At 42.8% G+C, this 19370-nt stretch overlaps 1 protein-coding gene across 2 annotated transcripts in view; it reads right to left on the minus strand.

Annotated features, from left to right (window-relative positions):
* Positions 1–15236: 15236 nt before the first annotated feature.
* The window catches only part of DIAPH1 (diaphanous related formin 1), a 423627-nt gene continuing 419493 nt past the window's right edge, over positions 15237–19370 (minus strand). Inside the window, exon 28 of one of the 2 annotated variants that reach the window (XM_040344879.1) lies at positions 15237–16162. In XM_040344879.1, the coding sequence (XP_040200813.1) occupies positions 15990–16162 (173 nt within the window). In that variant the 3' untranslated portion in view covers positions 15237–15989. The remainder of the gene's footprint in view (positions 16163–19370) is intronic. The other variant, XM_040344880.1, reaches the window with a different exon arrangement.

Raw genomic sequence — 19370 nt, forward strand, 5'->3', positions numbered from 1 at the left:
GCGGCCGCACATATTCGTACGGCCGTCGGGAAGTGGTTAATAGAATAAAAATGTAAACGTTTATAAATGTCTGTCCATAAAAGTTCCCTGTGCATGCCAGACTCATGGAAAATCACTAACAATGTATACCAGGTAGCAGTTTATAATGCGTTGTGCTGCATGCATTAGAAAATGGTTAAAAGCCATGTGATATTTTATTCATACTCAGATTTCCCTCAGGAACTATTTGGACTGGAACAGTTTCTCAGCTTGGGCATGCTGAATTAAATACTTAGTAGGGAATGTTTTTGACAATAAATGTAGACCAGCCTTGAACTATGAAAACACTTGCGCAAGTAAAATCTTCCATTAACATGACATTGTGGTCTATTGTATTTTCCATTCCTTGGTTATCACACAAACATGAGAATGTGGACTACACAGTGTATGCAGTTTTAATGGTCAGATGATAGGTTTGTCACACAGGCTGTAATGAGATGTTTGAAAAATATTAGAGCAGCAATGCTTGTCACACTAGTACTCCTGTCGTTGGCAGCATTTCACTGGCAACAGGATTGCTAAGAGAGCAGAGAGAACACTCATATTGACTACCTTGGTCTTGCTCACTAGGCAAACAACCAAGGTATCGATCTGTTGCTGCTCTGCTTTGCAAGATTCTGAAGTGTTTCAGTCTACGGGGGATCAACACCAGAAGAGCAGGTGTGTGCTCCCTTTAGCAATCTTAACAGCTAAATAATCACTGTTGTACTGAAAATTGATCTGCGGTGGATCGCTTTACAGAGGGCAATATAGCAGAGGCTGACAGGCCTTCAGGAGGTTCTACTGAAAATTCCTGGTGTTTTTAAATGACCAAACTGCAATTTTACATTGCAGAACTGTGCAGCAAATGCAAGCCGAGTGTTCAGCTGGCGATTTTGGTCTTGCCCAGTTGAGCTCAACAGGCGAGTTTGACAGACACTTCCACCTGTCACACTCTGCACCCTTAAAATGCCACAGGTGCAAAAGCGACCAAAACATGTGAACAGCCCTGAAGGCTGTATTTTTACAATTCGATTGGGCGACTGGGGGGTGTTAAATCTGTGGCTTGGCTGCCCATCCTAAAGAGCCCTTAAAGTGTTACTAAACCCACAACAGTAAAATCAGTCTGTATATGCAGTAAAATATGTTCGTTATACTCACAAGACAGCACAACGGCACTAGTGTAATTCAAATGAATAATTCCAATGGTTCCAGAATAAAATGAGCATGTCTCAATTGGCCACAACTCCCCTTGATGCTGTAAGATCCAGATGTACTAAAGCTCTCAATGGAGCCTGCTGGCAACTGTAAGCCATGGAATCCGGTCCTCAGGGTACCAATGCTACTGCACATGTGCCCAGTCCAAGGGAGGAGCAAAGGGACACATCACAGTTGCCACTATTAATTTTGGAGGCATGGCCTCCTTTATCAAGTCACGCCTTGTGTAAAAAGGCTGCTTGATCCCATCTGCTCTGATCCTCCCCTTGTTCCCCCACAAATCCCAATCCATATCCTGATTGTACAGAGTCTTGGTGGCATGCTACACATGCCAAGTTTCATGTGTATTGCTAGAGTGAGAGGGATGCAGCCTCATAGGACAGTCATAGAAGAATGAAAATGCCTCCTACAAGTTTTAAACCAGTGCTCAGCTGGACACTGATAGAAGTCACAAAACTGCCATTTACTGCTGAGAAAAGGTATTTAGCCGTTTATATTTACTAAAATAATTGCATTTCCATGTTCTGTGGGAGACCAGATATAGTGAATGGGTTTATTGACATCAAAAAGCAAAACTCCTGGCAAATCTTTTTAGTCCTAAAGATTCTTGGAATGGAATCTGTCAGGTTTGAATGGATTTTTGTGTCCCCATTGCTAAGATTTATGTTTACTTTCCAGTCTTGTGGTATGAAAGGAAGTGAGTGTGACTAGTTTGAGCTAGAGACCTCACTGGACCAGTAGAATGGTTTGTGATTAATAGGTGGTTTTGCTCTCTCTTTGGCGATATGGACTGTTCTCTTGCTAGTACAAGAGAGCCGTCACTTCAGCAGAGAAGATATTTGAGAGGAGTGCCCGCTGTTAAGAATAAGCAAGCTCTTGATGAAGAATATATTAGAGGTTTTACTTCCAATAAACAATTATAATCTTCATTAAGAGTTCCCTTATTCTGCACACCAGACAATCCTCTCTCCTTACTCAAGCATCCCTGTGACTAAGAAAACATCACAGGGACACAGTGGTAAATAAATCTTTAGGGTTTGGGTCTTTGTTGAGGTTCAATTGCTTTTTGTGTTCTCATTGGTGGCATTTACCTTCACCTTCCAGCTTTGAACTATGAAAGGAAGTGAGGGGAAATTTTTACTATAGAAATGCAATTCCCACCACTTCCTGCCCTTGTGCGAAAAGATATCACAGAGACAGGAAGCAATGATAAATCCCTCCCATGGGGACCAAAGCCATAGCAAAAATTTTATTTTTGTACTCATCGTAAAATCCTTTGCTCTGTAGTTCATGGACGGACACAGAACCATGTTCTTGATAGTAGGGTATTGGCCTATCAGGAGAGGACTAGGAAGAAAAATGTTAATACAACTTTAAAACTGTACCGTACCACCCAGGGGGCAGTCCCTCTGGGTACAACCGCTCTATCTGCCTGCAGCAGCTCATTTCGTCAAAAAGCATTACAAACATAAAAAAGGAGGAGTGGGTGCTGTGTCCGTCCATGAACTACAGAGAAAAGGATTTTACAGCGAGTACAAAAATCCTATTTTCTCTTGTGTTCATGGACGGACATAGCAGCATATTCTTGACAGTAAGAACGTCCCCAAGCAGTGTAAAACAAACAAGGGGTGGGAACAGCAAACAAAACAAACTTCACCCCAAACAGAACCAGAGCTCCTCAACGGAGGAGATGTTACCTTAAACAGCCTCCTGCAAAACCTTGCATCCGAAGATGCACTCACATCAACTTTGTAGAATTTTGTCAAGGTGTGAACGGACGACCAGGTCGCCGCCTTACAGACGTCTGATGTCGGAAAGCCCAAGGAGGCAGCTATCGCCCAGGACGAATGCGCTGTGACAGGAAAAGGAGGCACCCGCCCTTGTAGGGCATAAGCCTGAATTACAACCTGTCTAATCCACCTAGAGATGGTGGTCGACGAGACCGCCAGGCCCTTCTTAGGACAAGCCACCGAAACAGAGTGAAGCAAACCTCCAGAGCGGTAGCAGACAGATACACCCGCAGAGCTCGGTCAACGTTCAAGGAATGCAACGCAGCCTCTTTTGGATGCGACGGTCGTGGACACAAGGACATAAGCTTTTCATCTCAATGAGGACATTTTACTTAACAACCTTAGGAAAAAACGAAGGACGTAACACCGCCTTATCCTTGTGGAGGATCAGATAAGGAGCCTTGCAAGACAAGGCCGACAGCTCAGAAACCCATCTGACTGACGTAATAGCCACCAAAAAGGCAACTTTCTGAGATAGTGTCAAAGTAATCTCCCTAATGTTCTCAAACGGCGGTTTCTGAAGTACAGAGAGGACCAGATTCAAATCCCACGGAGGGAGTGGGGGTCGCACCGGAGGGGCCACATGTCGAACCCCCTGAACAAACGTACTCACCAGTGAGTGAGCCGCCGAAGGACCATTGAAAAAAATAAACAACAAGGCCAAAGCTGAAATCTGCCCCTTAATGGTACTTAAGGCAAGCTTTTGGTCCAGTCCACGCTGTAAAAACAGCAGGATCCTGGAAACAGTATGCACGTGGACGCAACTTCAGCTCCTCACACAGAGATGTAGGCCTTCCAGGTATGATGATAAATCTTCCTAGAGGAAGACTTTGTGCCCTCAGCATGGTAGAAATAACCAAATCCAACCTCGGTCCCTCAACACCTGGCTTTCAATAGCCATGCCGTTAAAGCCAGCGACTGTAAAGCAGGATGAAGTATGGGACCTTGCGACAGAAGGTCTTCTCGCATTAGTAATCGCCAAGGAACATCCACCACCAGATGCACCAGGTCGGCGTAACAGAGATGCCGAGGTTAATCTGGAGCAATTAGGATCATTGGGATCCCCTCAGTCTGCACCCTGCGAAGTAGACTAGGGAGAAGATTTAGCGGGGGTAAGGCATAAATCAGCCGATACTGTCCACACGGAGCCACCAACGCGTCTGCCCAGGGGTCTTTGGACCTGGCCACAAACCTCAACACCTTCCGATTGAGTGGCAAAGCCAGGAGGTCCACGTCTGGCGTGCCCCATCTTTTGCAAATGGGTTGAAACACATCCGGGTGTAGCGACCACTCTCCTTGTTCCAGCATCTGGTGACTTAGGTAGTCCGCTTGCCAGTTTTCTACACCGGGAATGTATACGGCCGACAGCGCCGGCACGCTCCGTTCTGCCCATCGCACAATGTGAGCGACCTCCGAGGCTGCAGCCAAGCTTCTTGTCCCGCCGTGACGTTGTCCGACTGGATGCCTCTGAAGTCTCTGAGACCACGTGGAGAGGCAATGCTTGATCGACGGAAGTTCTAGCACATTGATCAATAGATGGGATTCTTCCTGCGTCCAGTGACCCTGTGCCGACTGGACACTCCATACACCCCCCCAACTGGTCAGGCTGGCGCCCGTCGTGATCACCATCCACTGAAGGGGAAGGAACAACTTTCTAGACTGAAGGGCCAGAGATCTTAGCCACCAGATCAGGGAAGTCCTGACTAGATGGCCCACCCGGATCGGACGATCCAGGGACAATGGAGACTTGTCCCATTTGGACAGGATCTCCTTCTGTAAGGCACAAGTGTGAAATTGAGCATACGGTACTGCCTCGAAAGAGGCTACCATGAGGCCCAGGACTCGCATGCAAAAAACGCAGTGACGACCATCTACGGGATGCCAGCAGCTTCACCGACACTTGAAGAGTTTGTAATTTGTCCAAGGGGAGAAAAACCAAGCCCAGGTATTCCAGGCGCCAACACTGACTTCTGGAGGTTCAGAACCCAACCAAAGTCTTGAAGGGTCTGGGTGACAATCGCCACATCCACCTCTAATTCCAAGTTTGAAGCAGCTCTCAGAAGAAGGTCATCCAGGTAACCCACTAGAGCGATACCTCGCTGTCTCAGCAAGGCCAGAATCGGGGCGAGCACCTTGGAGAAAACCCTTGGTGCTGATGCCAGGTCAAAAGGGAGAGCCACAAATTGGTAGTGGTCGTCCCCGACCGCAAAATGCACAAACCTCTGATGTCTGACAAATATGGGGGCATGCAAGTATGCGTCCTTGATTACCATGCCAGAAAATCCCCCGGATGGAGTGCCGCGACTACAGAGGGCACCGATTCCATCTTAAACTTCTGAACTTTCACGAAGCAGTTCAGGGCCTTGAGATCCAGAATCGGACGGACCACTTCCTTCTTTGGATCTACAAACATGTTTGAATAAAACCCCTGAAACCTTTGCAGCAGAATCATGGCACGAACACCCCGCGTGCCAGCAGATCCTGTACCGCCCCACACAGGGCCACCCGAGTCAGAGGAAGCTGAAGGTTTGAGGGAGAAAAACTGTTTGGAGGGCAAGAGAGAAACTATCTTGTACCGCGAGGAGAGAAGACCACAGAGCTGCGAATGTGCAAAGGCGACCCCCCACCCAAGTGTCGGGTAGAGGCAAACCTTCATGCGGTCGCAGGTTTGTGCGCAGGTTTATTGGGCTTGCGAAACCAGGGACGCTTTTGTCCCTCAGCAGGTGCCTTATTGGTCTGGGAGCTCTTACCTGCAGCTCCTGGCGAATGAAAAAGCCGCTTATGAGCGGAGGAGGGCCCATGCCTACGGCGTGTTTCCTTATCCATCCTAGATTGCGGGAGCAGAGAATTCTTACCTCTCGTGGCATCTTTGAGGTCATCCAGCGAGGCCCCAAAGAGCCTCTCCCCTTTAAAAGGTAAATCAAGCAAGGCCTTCTTAGAAGCCTAGTCTGCGGACCAACATTTTAGCCAAATCAGGCGACGCAGTACCACTGCAGACACAGAGGCCCTGTACAGCAACATAATCATATGCAAAGCTGATTGGCACACAAACTTAAAGCGGAGGTTCACCCTCAATTTGAACTTTATATTACCAAGAGCTGCAGCCTTACTACATGTAAAATCCAGTTTTTTTTCCAGATGTCGATCATTACCTTGATTCTGATGTATTTTTGCTCGCTTCCGGCTATTGTTCCCCACGGGAGTGGGCGTGTCGCTCCTTTCCCCCCCGACGGCCCAGTGTGATGGGAGCTCTGCGCAATGTCTCCTGGGAGTTAAGTCTCAAGATTACCAAGAGACTATCTGAACCAGCAAGAGGTGTGCTCTCGCGGGTCACGTGACTCGACATCACCGCTTCCAGGAAGTCTTTGCTTGTGGGCTTCATAATGCCCAGAAGCAAGATGGAAAACCCCTGGATTCATTTTTAAAACTTATTTTTTTATGACGGAAACCGAACCGATTCTCTTACAAGCGGCTAGCAAGTGAGTGCTACATAGATATCTCTATTACTAAGCATTGCACATAAAAAGAAAAAAAAAAACGCGGAACCTCCGCTTTAAGGCACGGCACCAACTGGTCGGCCAGTTCCACACAGGCCGACCAGTTGTTGTTGTTCTTTTAACTTGTGGTGCAGCATCTTTGCCCACTCAGTAAGCATCTGAGCCACCAAGGCCCTGGCAACAGTCGGACGCACTGCTGATCCCACCATCGTGAACAGAGAGCGGGCCACTGCCTCAGTCCTCCTGTATGCAGGGTCTTTGAAAGCAGGAGCTCCTTCCACCGGAAGCGTGGTTACCTTGTTTAACCAGGAAATCTTCCTCAAAGGGATAACGCATTGCTATACACTTAGGGACTGAAAAAGTCCTCTGCGGGAGCTCCCATTCCTTGTACAAAAGCTTATCCAAGTAAGGCACACAAGGAAACCCCTTTTCAGCGCGAGCAGGCTTGCGGAACCTGAAAGGGACCGACACCTCTGTAGATGCACCTGACATATCCTCCAATTTTAGAGTATCTCGCACCGCAGTGATTAGTGCTCCAACAAGTGTCCTATCATGCTCTGACCCAGACACAGAATCATCCTTACTGTCCAAAAAGGTTGTGGTCCACATTGTCAGACATCAGAACCCAGGCCGAGGGCCGTAGCTGGGCCCAAAATCAGAGTCCGAGACATTCCCGGAAGATAGCGGGGGGACGGGGCATTTTTTATCCCCCTTTTTTCCCGCACACCGCAGCCACCCTGGCAACAAAGACCTCCAGGACTGCCGACATTGCCTCTATAGAGACAGGGGCACCCGTTGCAATCACAAGTATGTCTGGGGAAGAAGCATCCGCTTTGGACGCTATGTTGACCAACACACCGGACACCCTTAGGGACATAAGTCAAGGCACACAGCCCACCCTCCTAGCTGCTTGTAATGCCGAGGGGTCCCCACAGAGGACTCACCAGCCCAGTAGGTGCTGCACTGCCGCCATCTGCCCTGTCTTGACAGAGGAGCTCTCCGTATGCTACCGCACGTGTCACTGTGATCCAGCAAAGTGAAGCCGGCTGTTCGCGCCATCCAGATACCAGAAACCCCCGCTAGAGGCCGTAAAACCTACAAGAAAATGCTCGCCGAACGCCCGCCCTGTAGAAAAAGTGTGTGGGCTACAAGAAAATGGCCACCGATGTGACGAACAACACAGGGCACGCGGACTGCAAGAAAATGGCCACCAAAAAAAAAAAAAAACAGTAATAGGCGGCGGACAGCGCCAAAATGGCGGCAGAGTAAGGCATCAAGCAGAAAGGCACACATGGCAGCGAACACCCTGGGACTCCCGACAAGGCGGAGGCCCCCCACGAGGCTATACAGCACCCCTAGGAGAGTGGACCGGCAACGCAGCCCCCCCCACGTAGAGAGCGGAACCCCCCAGGTGGACCCTCAGTTAACGCAGCAGGCCCAGCTAGAGAGCATAGGGAGGAGGGAGAGAAAAGTGAAGGGTGAAAAAGAACCCCCGATCGACCTCCCTGGGAATGTCCAGCCTCTTCCTCTACCCACCGATGCAGGGGAGGAACTGCTACTTGCCAGTCCTGCATGGCTTGCTGGAAGCATCCCAGATAGATCCACCACCCGAGCAGTACGGAGGTAGCTGTCAGCCCGGCACACTGTGACAGACAGTAATTAGTCCAGGCATGTGTGTGCCCAAGAGCGCGTAGCTCACGGGCCACCCCTGGAGCAAACGGGGCATGTCGTGGCCGACCCAGCGCGTAGCTAAAGGCCTGCACACGCTCGCTGGACAAAACTGGGGAGACTACAAGGATCAAGGACATGCAGCCTGTCGCCCAGTCAGCAGTTGATAGCAGAACTTAGGATCAAAGCAGAACTCAGGATCAAAGCAGAGCAAAAAATGTATCAAAATCTCCAAGACCAAAGGGCCCGCATGGAGCCAGGTCCTACTCCTATGCTAGGCAGAAAAAAACTGGGCTGCTGCATGCAGGGAGAGGGGTTGTACCCAGAGGAACCGACCCCTGGGCGGTACTGTAGTTTTAAAGTTGTATCAACACATTAACATGTTTCTGCCTAGTCCTCTTCTGTAGAAAGCGAACACCCTACTGTCAAGTAATGCTGCGGTGTCCGTCCATAAACACACAAGAAAACATTTTAGGCTTAGGGTCACTGTCAAGGGTTACTTTACTGTTTCTATATTCCTTTCTTGGAGATAGACATTTCCTTAATTTCTTGTCCTGATGCTTGTATATGCTTAATGGCTTATGTAAAAAATAAAACAATCACATATTTGAGTGGGTCATGCTCTGCCCCCCCCACCCGATTCTGGAATACATTGAGAGTGGCTACATTATATTCATGATGCCACTATACAAGGGACAGATTAACTTTAATTTTTAGACATGCAAGATGCTATATGAAAAAGAAAACTGTATGTATTGTGAATAAAACACAAATACGTTTATTTTTTTATTAACATTTAAAACAAAATATGACATGATTATAATCCCCCAGAAAAAAAAAAAAAAAGACCGAAAATAAGCTACATAAACATGATATGTTTTCAGTGGTACAACCGCATGTAATGTTTACAATAAATGAAAGTCTCTAATCACGTGATGAGATGTTTAATATGCCACATTTGGCCTTTAAGACTTCAGAAAAAATATATAATAAAATCTATGAAATGACAGTAAAATGAAGAGTGGAATGCATTATATTTCTATATAACTAAAACAGCATGAGCGTTCAAGATATGGCAGCTTATAATGGTGGCTCTATGGGTAATCAGAGATTAAAGGGAAACTCCAGGCAAACATCTAAAGACCCAGTTTAAAAAGAAAATAAGCAGACTCCGTGCCACTGCACCACCTTCCCTCTGCTACTAGTGAATATCACTACACTGTCATAAGCATACTGAGCTGTTTTCCTCTTGCAAACCCAGTTACATTTCCACTGATCTGCTTACAGAGGAGGCACTACCCATTCCATCTTTCAGCTGGCAATCAGACAAGCTTAACTGAAAAAAGAACAAAAACCTGAATGTGTATGCAACCGTTATTTTTATATTTGCCAGGAGTTCTCATTTAAAGATCAGAAAAGCTGTAATCCAATTCAACTAAAAATCAATACATTCTGCCTATATAGAAGCTGTTATCTAATTGGCTAACTAGTTTTGAAAATTATATAGGTCATAAAAATAGACCTTCTGTGCATTAAGGGTCACAAACCGAGATTAGCAGCAATCTTTTGAAGGATTAAATGGACAGTCTACCCCAAAATGATATTTTAGCTTTAAGCAGAGGTCAGAGACCAAATCGTTCAAGGACTTCAGGTGCTGAGATCTCTGCACATTTGTGGTGGCAAAAAGTGGATCCAGCACTCATTGATTTTTTTATTAAATGCTAAAGGAGGAGTAGGTACACGAAAGCAGAAAGTTTAGCAGAAGCAAAGTGGTGAACTACAGAACAATTTTGCTACTGCAAGATATTAGGATAGCCAGTGACAAACCTATAAATTGAAACAGTTTTGGATGAATTTGCCCCTTAAAGCAACTATGTCAGTAACAGAAAAATGCACCAAAAAAAAGGATCCCTGAAAAGACACTTAATTCTTCCACTTCCTGAGATGCTGATCTCCACTGTACTGAAAGGTGGAACAATCCTGATCCCCTTTGGCTCTTATGAACTACAAGATACAGTAGCGACATAGGGGACCAGCAGGCAGAAATACCGAGCACAGCAGAGAGTACTCCCAAAGTACAGGATTCTGAAAAGTCTTCATATTTTGGTATCCCTCCAGTACAGTGGAAATTGACAATGCAGGTGTTCTGTCAAACAGTTACCTGCCAGATTTGTTAACGGAAGTGACGTTCCGTTGTGGCCATTTTGGTACACCCCGCACTGTTCCGCAGTAAGCCTACAGTCAGAAATCAGCAAGCGGACATCTTTTTACACCCACCGTAGTCTTGAAACTTATTTTTACCAGTAAACTGAGCCTATAAAACTTAAATACAGTATTTAGAAATCCATGACACTTTTTTGTTGTTGAATTTGAAAAGCAGCAGCAAGCCGATCTACAGGTTTGCTAATCTGACAGAACACTGCTGCTTTTACAATTCAACATCAAACAGTCGGACAGATTTAAAAATACCGTATATCAGTATATAAGTGTGAAATGCAAGACTTCAGTGGGTGAAAAAAGATGTCCGCTTGTTGCCTTCTAACTGTAGACTTAATGCGGACGAGTGCAAGATGTACCAAGATGGCTGTGACAGAACATCACTTCCGTTACCAGATCTGATGGGTCACCTAATCTGATGGAATACAAGCAATCTGGGAAATATGCATTAGGTGTCTTGTGCACTTTAATCTTTATTTTGGCAACAAAGTTGCTTTAAAAAAGTTTAAAAAAATAAAAACAATGCTATCCCTGAAATATAGTAGTAAATGCAGATAGCTGCCACCTATGAATGCTGGCTCAAGAATCGTAGACTAGCTTGACAGGGAACAGGCTATATACCAAATTCTATTCAATTGTAAGATTTTGCTGGAGTTTTCTTTCAAATGGCAATTACACCCAAAACCGATTTGACCATTTAGGGTAGACTGGAGCAGGGAACAGTTCCTTGATGGATCTTCTATCTGTGATCCCAGCAGGGAGATATTTCTCTACCTCAAAACATGACTGTATAAGACCAAATTCAGTTAGATTGTTACCAATAAAAGTCGTCAGTTTAGGAGAAAGGCACACTGTATCTTCTACCTTCCAGTTGTTTCCCATAGGAATAAACAAACAGTTCCCAGGACAGTGACAATGGTAGTTTTACTGAAGCTCAGCCTGTACCAAGGTCCCTTTTGTTAGACGAACTCCATGTCAAGGTCTCAGACAGCAGTTAACACCTGTCAGAAGATAAATCCTGCCTCTCTCAAACCAAAATGCATTAATTGTCCTTTTAAAACAAGTGCTTGAATGCATCAGTTTCTAGAAGCACAAAGACTTACTGTTTACATGTATATCCTTTAATAAACATAAATGAGTGTGAAACACTGACAATACTATGCAATAATGTCTCTTAGGCATCTCTGGCAAATAAAGGGGAACTTAGCACCCAAAAATCCAGAAACATAGGGGGGGGGGGGAATACATTTCAGGAATAAACTAAAATACCCCCCCCCCCCAAAAAAAAAATCCTAAAATTTGTAAAACTAAAGCACAGTCTTAAACGTAGAGTGAGCTTTGATAAAGAAAAAAAAAATGGAAATCAAAGTTAAAAACACAAATATACAGATTATTCTGTTGTACGACTATTTTACTTGACTTAGAGATTTACAAATGCTAAATAAAAAAAAAAAAAAAAACACGCCTGGAGCATTTTATTCCAATGTAAAAGATTTTGGCAATTTGTATTGTTGAATCATGCACAGAAATGAATGCACAAAATGTGCAATGAACACATTCATCAATAAGGAAAGTGCTTGAATTAAAGATCATATGTAAGGAAATAACCTACTGGCAATACTTGTTGGCCTTAAAGGCCATCTATTAATACATATTGTGGCATCACACAAATAAAAAAAAAAACTTGCTTTTCAGTATATTATGTGAACCTTTATGATCTTTCTAGGATAGTAAATGCCAGATCCACCTAAAACTGTTAGCTTAGTGGGGTGGAAGCTTGCAATCACCAGCCTGATTCGTTTTGGTCTCCAATGGCAAACTGTCCTGCAAAAAGATTTGTTTGAGTATTTTATTGAAAGCCATGACAAATCAACTGACTTTGTCTTAGCATTTGGATGGGGAAAACTTGTTACTCAATAAGACAGACACCGCAAGCTTGTGACTCCACTAGCCAGCAACCTTTAAGATGCAAAAAAGAATGCAGGATGGGATTTTGGGCTTTACAGGCAGCATGCTTTGTTTCAGCTCAGAGACTGGCTAGGTATTAAGCTCAGAATCAGGATGGTCAGTTCTGCAGCCTGCACCTGAAAGCAAGTCAGCAATGGCAGCTCCCATTTTCTAACCTTGCAGCTTTCCTATTAAAGCAAAAGATCACCAAGTATTAAACGTAGTGTAATGTGCACACTACACCCATCAATGTGTCCCCATTCTGCCAGCATATTGTTCAGATCCGCACATTTAAAAAAAATCCTGTTTTGTTTTGTTAATTAATTTCCTATGTTTTACTATGGGAGCACCTACTGTCTTACTAAGTAAGGTGAGGCAATGTGCAGTAACCCATGTAAACCAGATTTCACTTAAATGCATTTAGCTCAGTTGAGAAGGAGTTTGTGGCTCCTTGGTTTTTCTGATCTCATTCTGGTACTTTGCAACTTCCAAAACATGCTTGCAAATGAAGGTATATGCCAAAGCAGGCCAACACAACCAGAAAGTTCTTGGATCAGGATTTTAACTGATAATCACCATGATCCACCAAGCTCTGCTTAGCAGGTATTGTTACATTAGGTGCCTTGTTAATTGGGCTTCTTTAGTGAACTGTCTACATTCATACTTACTAGGTGTAGCTAAATAGAAAATATACTTTGCCAAATCAAGTAATTTTTAAAAGACTAAAATTTGTTTCTGTACTGTGCAATCAGTGTTCCAAAGAAAAAAAGGTTGTTCTGCCATTTTCACAATCGATAATGGGACAAAATGGAGGCACACAGTCTCACAGTTTTCCAAACATTATTAGATAAGCCCCTTATATTCTGACTATGTATTCGCCACCACGTGTTGCAACTTTCAGGTCAAACAATATTGTTCTATGCTTTCTACTAAAGGGTGCTGGTGCTTAGGATCAATGCTACTGATACAGTGATAAGTCCCTCCATATTTATATTAACAGACTATAGAACTGGTTTTACAAAGTGGACTATGAAACTAAAGTTGCCCAAGCCAGCTTTTTAAAAAGGCTTTTATTGACCAATATCAGCTATGAAAAATATCTGCAACACATCTATGTCTGCACACAGACTTTTTGCTTACAACTTTTTTTTTAATTATGATTCCTATTGACTTAACCCCCAACATACACTTCAAGTGAATCATGTAAGTGCCTCTTTTCAAACAATCTATAAAAGACCATCTGGTACTGATACAGTACAAGAGGGCTGTTACAGAGGAGGCATATTATAATGCAAGAAATTCTCTGCCCCAAATTATATTACTATTACGTGAACCCCTCTAATTTCCTACATATATTATTCCTAGAAATCCATTATATATTTATATTATGTATAAAATAGCAGTTAAATGATATCGTACAGCATTTCAAAAATGTTGTAAAACATACACACTTAATTTGCAGTGTTTGACTAAACATTTCTGTGTACTTCTGTAGTTGTAATAAGAGCATGGATGTTGTTTAAAAAAAAAAAATTTATATATATATATATATATATATATATATATATATATATATATATATATATATATATATATATATATATATAAACAGCTGGATAGCTGAGCAGAAGCTGAGTAGCTTGCTGGAATTATGGACTGGTCAGGCCAATGGTTGACGTCTCAGCAGAAGGTGGTTTCTTTTTACATTCAAGCAGATGTGTAAAAAAAAAATACAAAAACATACACATTTCAAGAGATCTGTAACCATCTACAAATGGATAAGCAGACTCACTATAAAAATGATGTGCAAAGACAATCCAAAAGTGTTGCACTGTAAAATGTAGATATGTTTGTCATGATGCCGACATGTGATGATCTTGCTGGTTCATGTAATGGCTGCTGGAAAGCTTTCTAGAAAACATCTGACATCGGTCACAAGTTCCGTGTTTTCATTTCACATACTCTATCTACATAGCTCAGTTGAAAAAGGTGTTATCGCAAGCAAAAATGATCCGAAAAGTATCCACAGTAATGAATTTGCGAGTCCCTTATATTTTTCCGACATATGTTAACAGACTATAGACAAAAAATAGGATTGCAGCAGAAGGAACCTGAGGTCAGTAAAGTCAGATGAAAAGTCAACATCTTCATCCTATCCCCCATTTTAAACCTATCAAAAAAACACTGAAAACTAAATTTTGTTTTGGTTGGATAATTGGCAATGTTTCAACTGCTAACTGCTGGGGGGGGGGGGGGGGAGTAGGGGAGCTAGCCCACCAATTCATTTGTAAGAAAGCAATTCTCGTGTGTCATGGAGCAAAGCATGACATGGCAAGGCGATTGATCTTTTTCCCAAAAATGGTTAGCCTGTTTTGTAATGAACAAAAATCTCTCAATTGACCAACACCTTCAGTGCCACCAATACAAATTCTGTAGAGCTTTAGCTTCCAGCTTTATAAGTATTATGGGCAGAAAGATTAAGAAATAGTTTTCCCAAAATGTTTTGGTAACTGTAAAAACAGGCCAGCATCAACGATACATTCCTACAAATAAAAAAAGTATATTGGAAGAGGTATGAGATTTGCCATATTCTATTTAACTTGTGTCGCCTGCGACAATTAAGTGTAAATTGGGGCATGTATGACTTTTTGAGGTTATAACAGACGTTTCTGTTGTAGGCTCTAACAGAACAGTACTACTACTACAAAAATACTACTACTTCAGTGTGATGATCATGCCACACTCAGGTTCACCATCAGGTCCAGGTGGTTGGAGATGTGTTGACTTCCATCATATTTTGCATAATTTGTCCGACAAAAAAAAAAAAAAAACACGCATGGCCAACCCTAGCTATCTAGTAAAACTAGAATTTCATCTAAAGTTTACTAAAAGATCACATCCTTTATTGTACATAAAGTAAATGGAGAAGGAGCTTTCCCATGACAATGAAAGTAGTAGAGAACAAATATGGCGTCGATTGTTAGACTTTGGAAGAGGTTTGCTTATTTCATTTGTGTCTAGCAGAAAATACATCACGGAAGGTAGAACCAGCATTTTTGTGCAGAATGGATGAGCATTTTAGGAGATGAAAGTAAACATCAATTCTTCTTTCAGATCAGCCAGTGTACCCAATGATTCCAGCAAACTGGGTTATAACAAGGATACCATTATAAATAAAAATAGTCATTACAGTGACAACATTCTTTCCTTTAGAGGTAAGCAAAAAAAGATTAAGGCAGTACTGTATTTACATTAGTTCATACTTTGGTTACAGATACCAATTCTATTCTAGGACTGTACACGTGTAGGTCTTCTTGACCACTTAGGAATTTACCTTGCCGATTTAACTTCAATCATGCCCACCACACTGTACCATATAACAAGATGACATTAACAACTGCTGCCACAAAATGATTTTACACTAAAAAAAACATTCAAGTGAGTAAAGACCACTGATTAGTAGAACTTGTCCTCCAATAAATGGTCAATAACAAATCAGACATGAATATAAAATTGCAAATCCCCTTGTTGACACAAAAAGTTTTAAAAGGGTCTTTGGTGGCAAAAGTCTTCTCCAAAGATCCTGGAAGATCTCCTATGTTCAGAATTGTAAAGTGCATTTCACACTGCCTGGTTAACTTGCCCGAGTGAGCATATCCTGGTTGTCTTCATGAACTGTATCCATTTCAACTAACTCATCCTCAGTTGTTCTTTTCTTCTTCTTAGCACCTACTGACACAAGCGCATCATCTTTTGTCAGTTCAGATGCTAGCAACGAGGTAACGGCACAGCCAGCTTTCCGGTTCGCTGCAAATGAAAAGGGAAAGAAACAAGATTATATAAAATAATTTAGTAACAGGCAAAAACTATTTAAAATCATGAGGTTTATGTGCGGATTATGACCTATGGCTCAATAATCTTAAATTAAATAAATGTGATGAATGTGACTAATTTAATTATTTTGTTTTGTGCAACTCCAGACAAATGAATATGAGGGTTTTCAAGCAAACTACAGAGATTTTCATATATAGTTACAATACAGGAGGTTGAAAAAATAGAAAAGATTGGAGAGTTAAACTTTTATAAAATACCAGATACCGTATGGCGGTGTTTTTCAACCGTGGTGCCCAGTCTGATTGTGAACCGGTGTTATCTCCTGTGGAGAAGAGAGAGAGCACAGCCTGCACCTCCTCCTCGATCTCAATTCCTCCCTTCTGTACTATTGCCAGCAAAACAGAAAGCTGTGCGGGCTGCCCACCCATGTCCTACCAACCAATTAGGTCATCAGTTGCTAAGGAAATATCGGGTGGGTAAGACCATATATTATAAGAATAAAAGGAAATCACTATGGTCGACACACAAATGTTTTAGATATAAGAGCATAAAAGGGAAAAACTAAATTAATTTGAGAAAACAGTACAGGGAATGTGTCAAAACCCCCTAAAAAAAAAACAAATTGTATTAGAGATTTAAGTTGGGATACTAATGAAAATAAATTAAATCCTATTCAATTGCATATACATTTAAAAAAGAAAAGAAAATACAGGCCATGTACAATATAAATTAGAAATTATAATTTGCCCAATTTAAGGAGAGGTGTAGCAACACTTAAGAAAAATAGAGTACCTATTCTAGATCATAAAAATATGGTATTATCTTAAGTTCAGTCGTTTTAGGCCACTGTATTATAATTTCTTAAGGACACATTAACACTAGGCATTGTGGTAATGCACTAAGCATCTTTGTCCAGTTAAACCGACAGGGATGCCCTCTTAAATATCTTGGTTTACATTTGAATCATTTGGTGGACAAGCTCCTTGTTTCACAGTTTTTTCAATCTCCAAATGTTTTTGACTGTGCACAAAGTGCATTTTTATGTAGGCAGTTATACCACACTAGTTTTTCTGTATATTCATCAGCTCATGTTTTTTTTATTCCTTTATTTCTGTAATCTTATTTTTGAGATGGCCCCTTAAAGTGGAGGTTCACCCGGAAATGTAAATTTTTAACATTAGATTCATGCTCATTTTGTCAAGGGGAATCGGGTAGTTATTTTTAAAAACGAAGCAGTACTTACCATTTTAGAGAGCGATCTTCTCCGCCGCTTCCGGGTATGGGCTGCGGGACTGGGCGTTCCTACTTGATTGACAGTCTTCCGACGGTCGCATCTATCGCATCACGATTTTCCGAAAGTAGCTGAACGTCGGTGCGCAGGCAACGTATAGAGCCGCACTGACGTTCGGCTTCTTTCGGCTACTCGTGACGTGATGTATGCGACTGTCGGAAGACTGTTAATCAAAATAGGAACGCCCAGTCCCGAAGACCATACCCGGAAGCGGCGGAGAAGATCGCTCTCTAAAACGGTAAGTACTGCTTAGTTTTTATAAAAAAATACCCGATTCCCCTTCACAAAACGAGCATGAATCTAATGTTAAAAAAAATTCCGGGTGAACTCCCGCTTTAATGTTTAGTTTAGGCCTCTTTCTCAGTCATGTGAGAGGATCTACCAATATATTGTAAAATCCAATGTGCAGTACAAACATTTAGGAGTCTAAAGTATTTACTGATCAAATTGGATCATAGCATAAAAAATCAAAATGGTTTCAGGGGCCAAACAGACTTCCTCCTTCATCAGGACTCGGGAGTTTTGCTTAAATAGACTCAGATGAGCAGATATCAGAATAATCTGTGGCTTTTGGCCTGGAACAGTTTCAGACAGCAGGTTATACCAGTGTTAAGCTGCCTTCTGCAACTGTTCCAATCAGTATGCGTTATGTACAGATTGTTAAAGACAGATATTAGAAATCAGGCAGTTATACCCAACTTAAACGCTACATGCTCGTTCCAGCACAATTACTGGATAGGTTCCCTGAAAATAGTATGGGTCAAATGAGTCAAGGAAAAGCCGCTTCCATCACATCCCTAAATACCCAGTGCATTCTTTTCACACATAGGTGTGGAAAGAAATTAGATTTTCTTAAAGCATGAGTCTGGGCACAATGGGCCAAATCCTCAAAAGGGATACGCAGGCGGATCTGCTGTTCCGCCTGCGTATCCCTGTGCCTATCTTTGGAACTGATCCTCAGAAGCAGTTTTCCAAAGATAAGCAGAAGATCCAACATCTGTAAGAGACTTACACTGTCGGATCTTAGGATGCAGTACCGCATCCGCCGCTGGGGGCATTTTGCGTCGAAATGCCGCTTCGCGTATGCAAATGAGGACTTACGGAGATCCACAAAGCTTTTCAGCTTTGTTTTTTCTCCGTAAGTTTACGTTTGCATGCGTAAAATTAGGGCTGCTTTTACAAGGTGTAAACTGTTTACACCTTGTAAAAACAGACCTTTTTTACGATCGCCGCAATTTTTTTTTTAATTTGATTTTTTTGTTCGCCGTATCTTTTTTTTAACCCGTCGCAACTTTATTGTCCCGTCGCAACCCACAAAGCCCGGCGTAACGTAATTTCGCGCGATGCACGTCGGGAAAATGACGTCACGAGCATGCGCAGTACGGCCGGCGCGGGAGCGCGCCTCATTTAAATTGTCATCGCCCCCTGGATAACAGGACCGCCTTGCGCCGGGAGAATTTAGGTTACACTGCGTGAAATTTCTAGGTAAGTGCTTTGTGGATCGGGCACTTAGGTAGAAATTTCCCGCCAGTGTAACTTAAATGGGAAAAATTAAGTTAGGCTACGATATTGAGGATTTGGCCCAATAAACTTACCCTGGTTAAAGCAGGTATATATTCTGTTGTCAAAAAGCAATCCCCAATAGGCTGGCTTTATTTTTGTTCATTTACAGCTCTTGCTTCCTCGGATTTCTCATAGACCCCAGCGTTACAGTTATATCTCTTTTTCCTAAATGCTATTCACAAAACATGCAGCCCTAGGCTTAATTTTGCGAATTGCCACTAGGGGAGGAAGGCAAGGAAAAAACTGTGGCCCTGGGGTCTTTGAGACCAAAAGCACTCACATTCAAGCAGGCCATAACTACAGAGGGAGCTGTATGAATCCCTGACA

The sequence above is a fragment of the Rana temporaria genome, chromosome 3 (genome assembly GCF_905171775.1).
Source record: "Rana temporaria chromosome 3, aRanTem1.1, whole genome shotgun sequence".
In the NCBI taxonomy this organism is placed as follows: domain Eukaryota; kingdom Metazoa; phylum Chordata; class Amphibia; order Anura; family Ranidae; genus Rana; species Rana temporaria.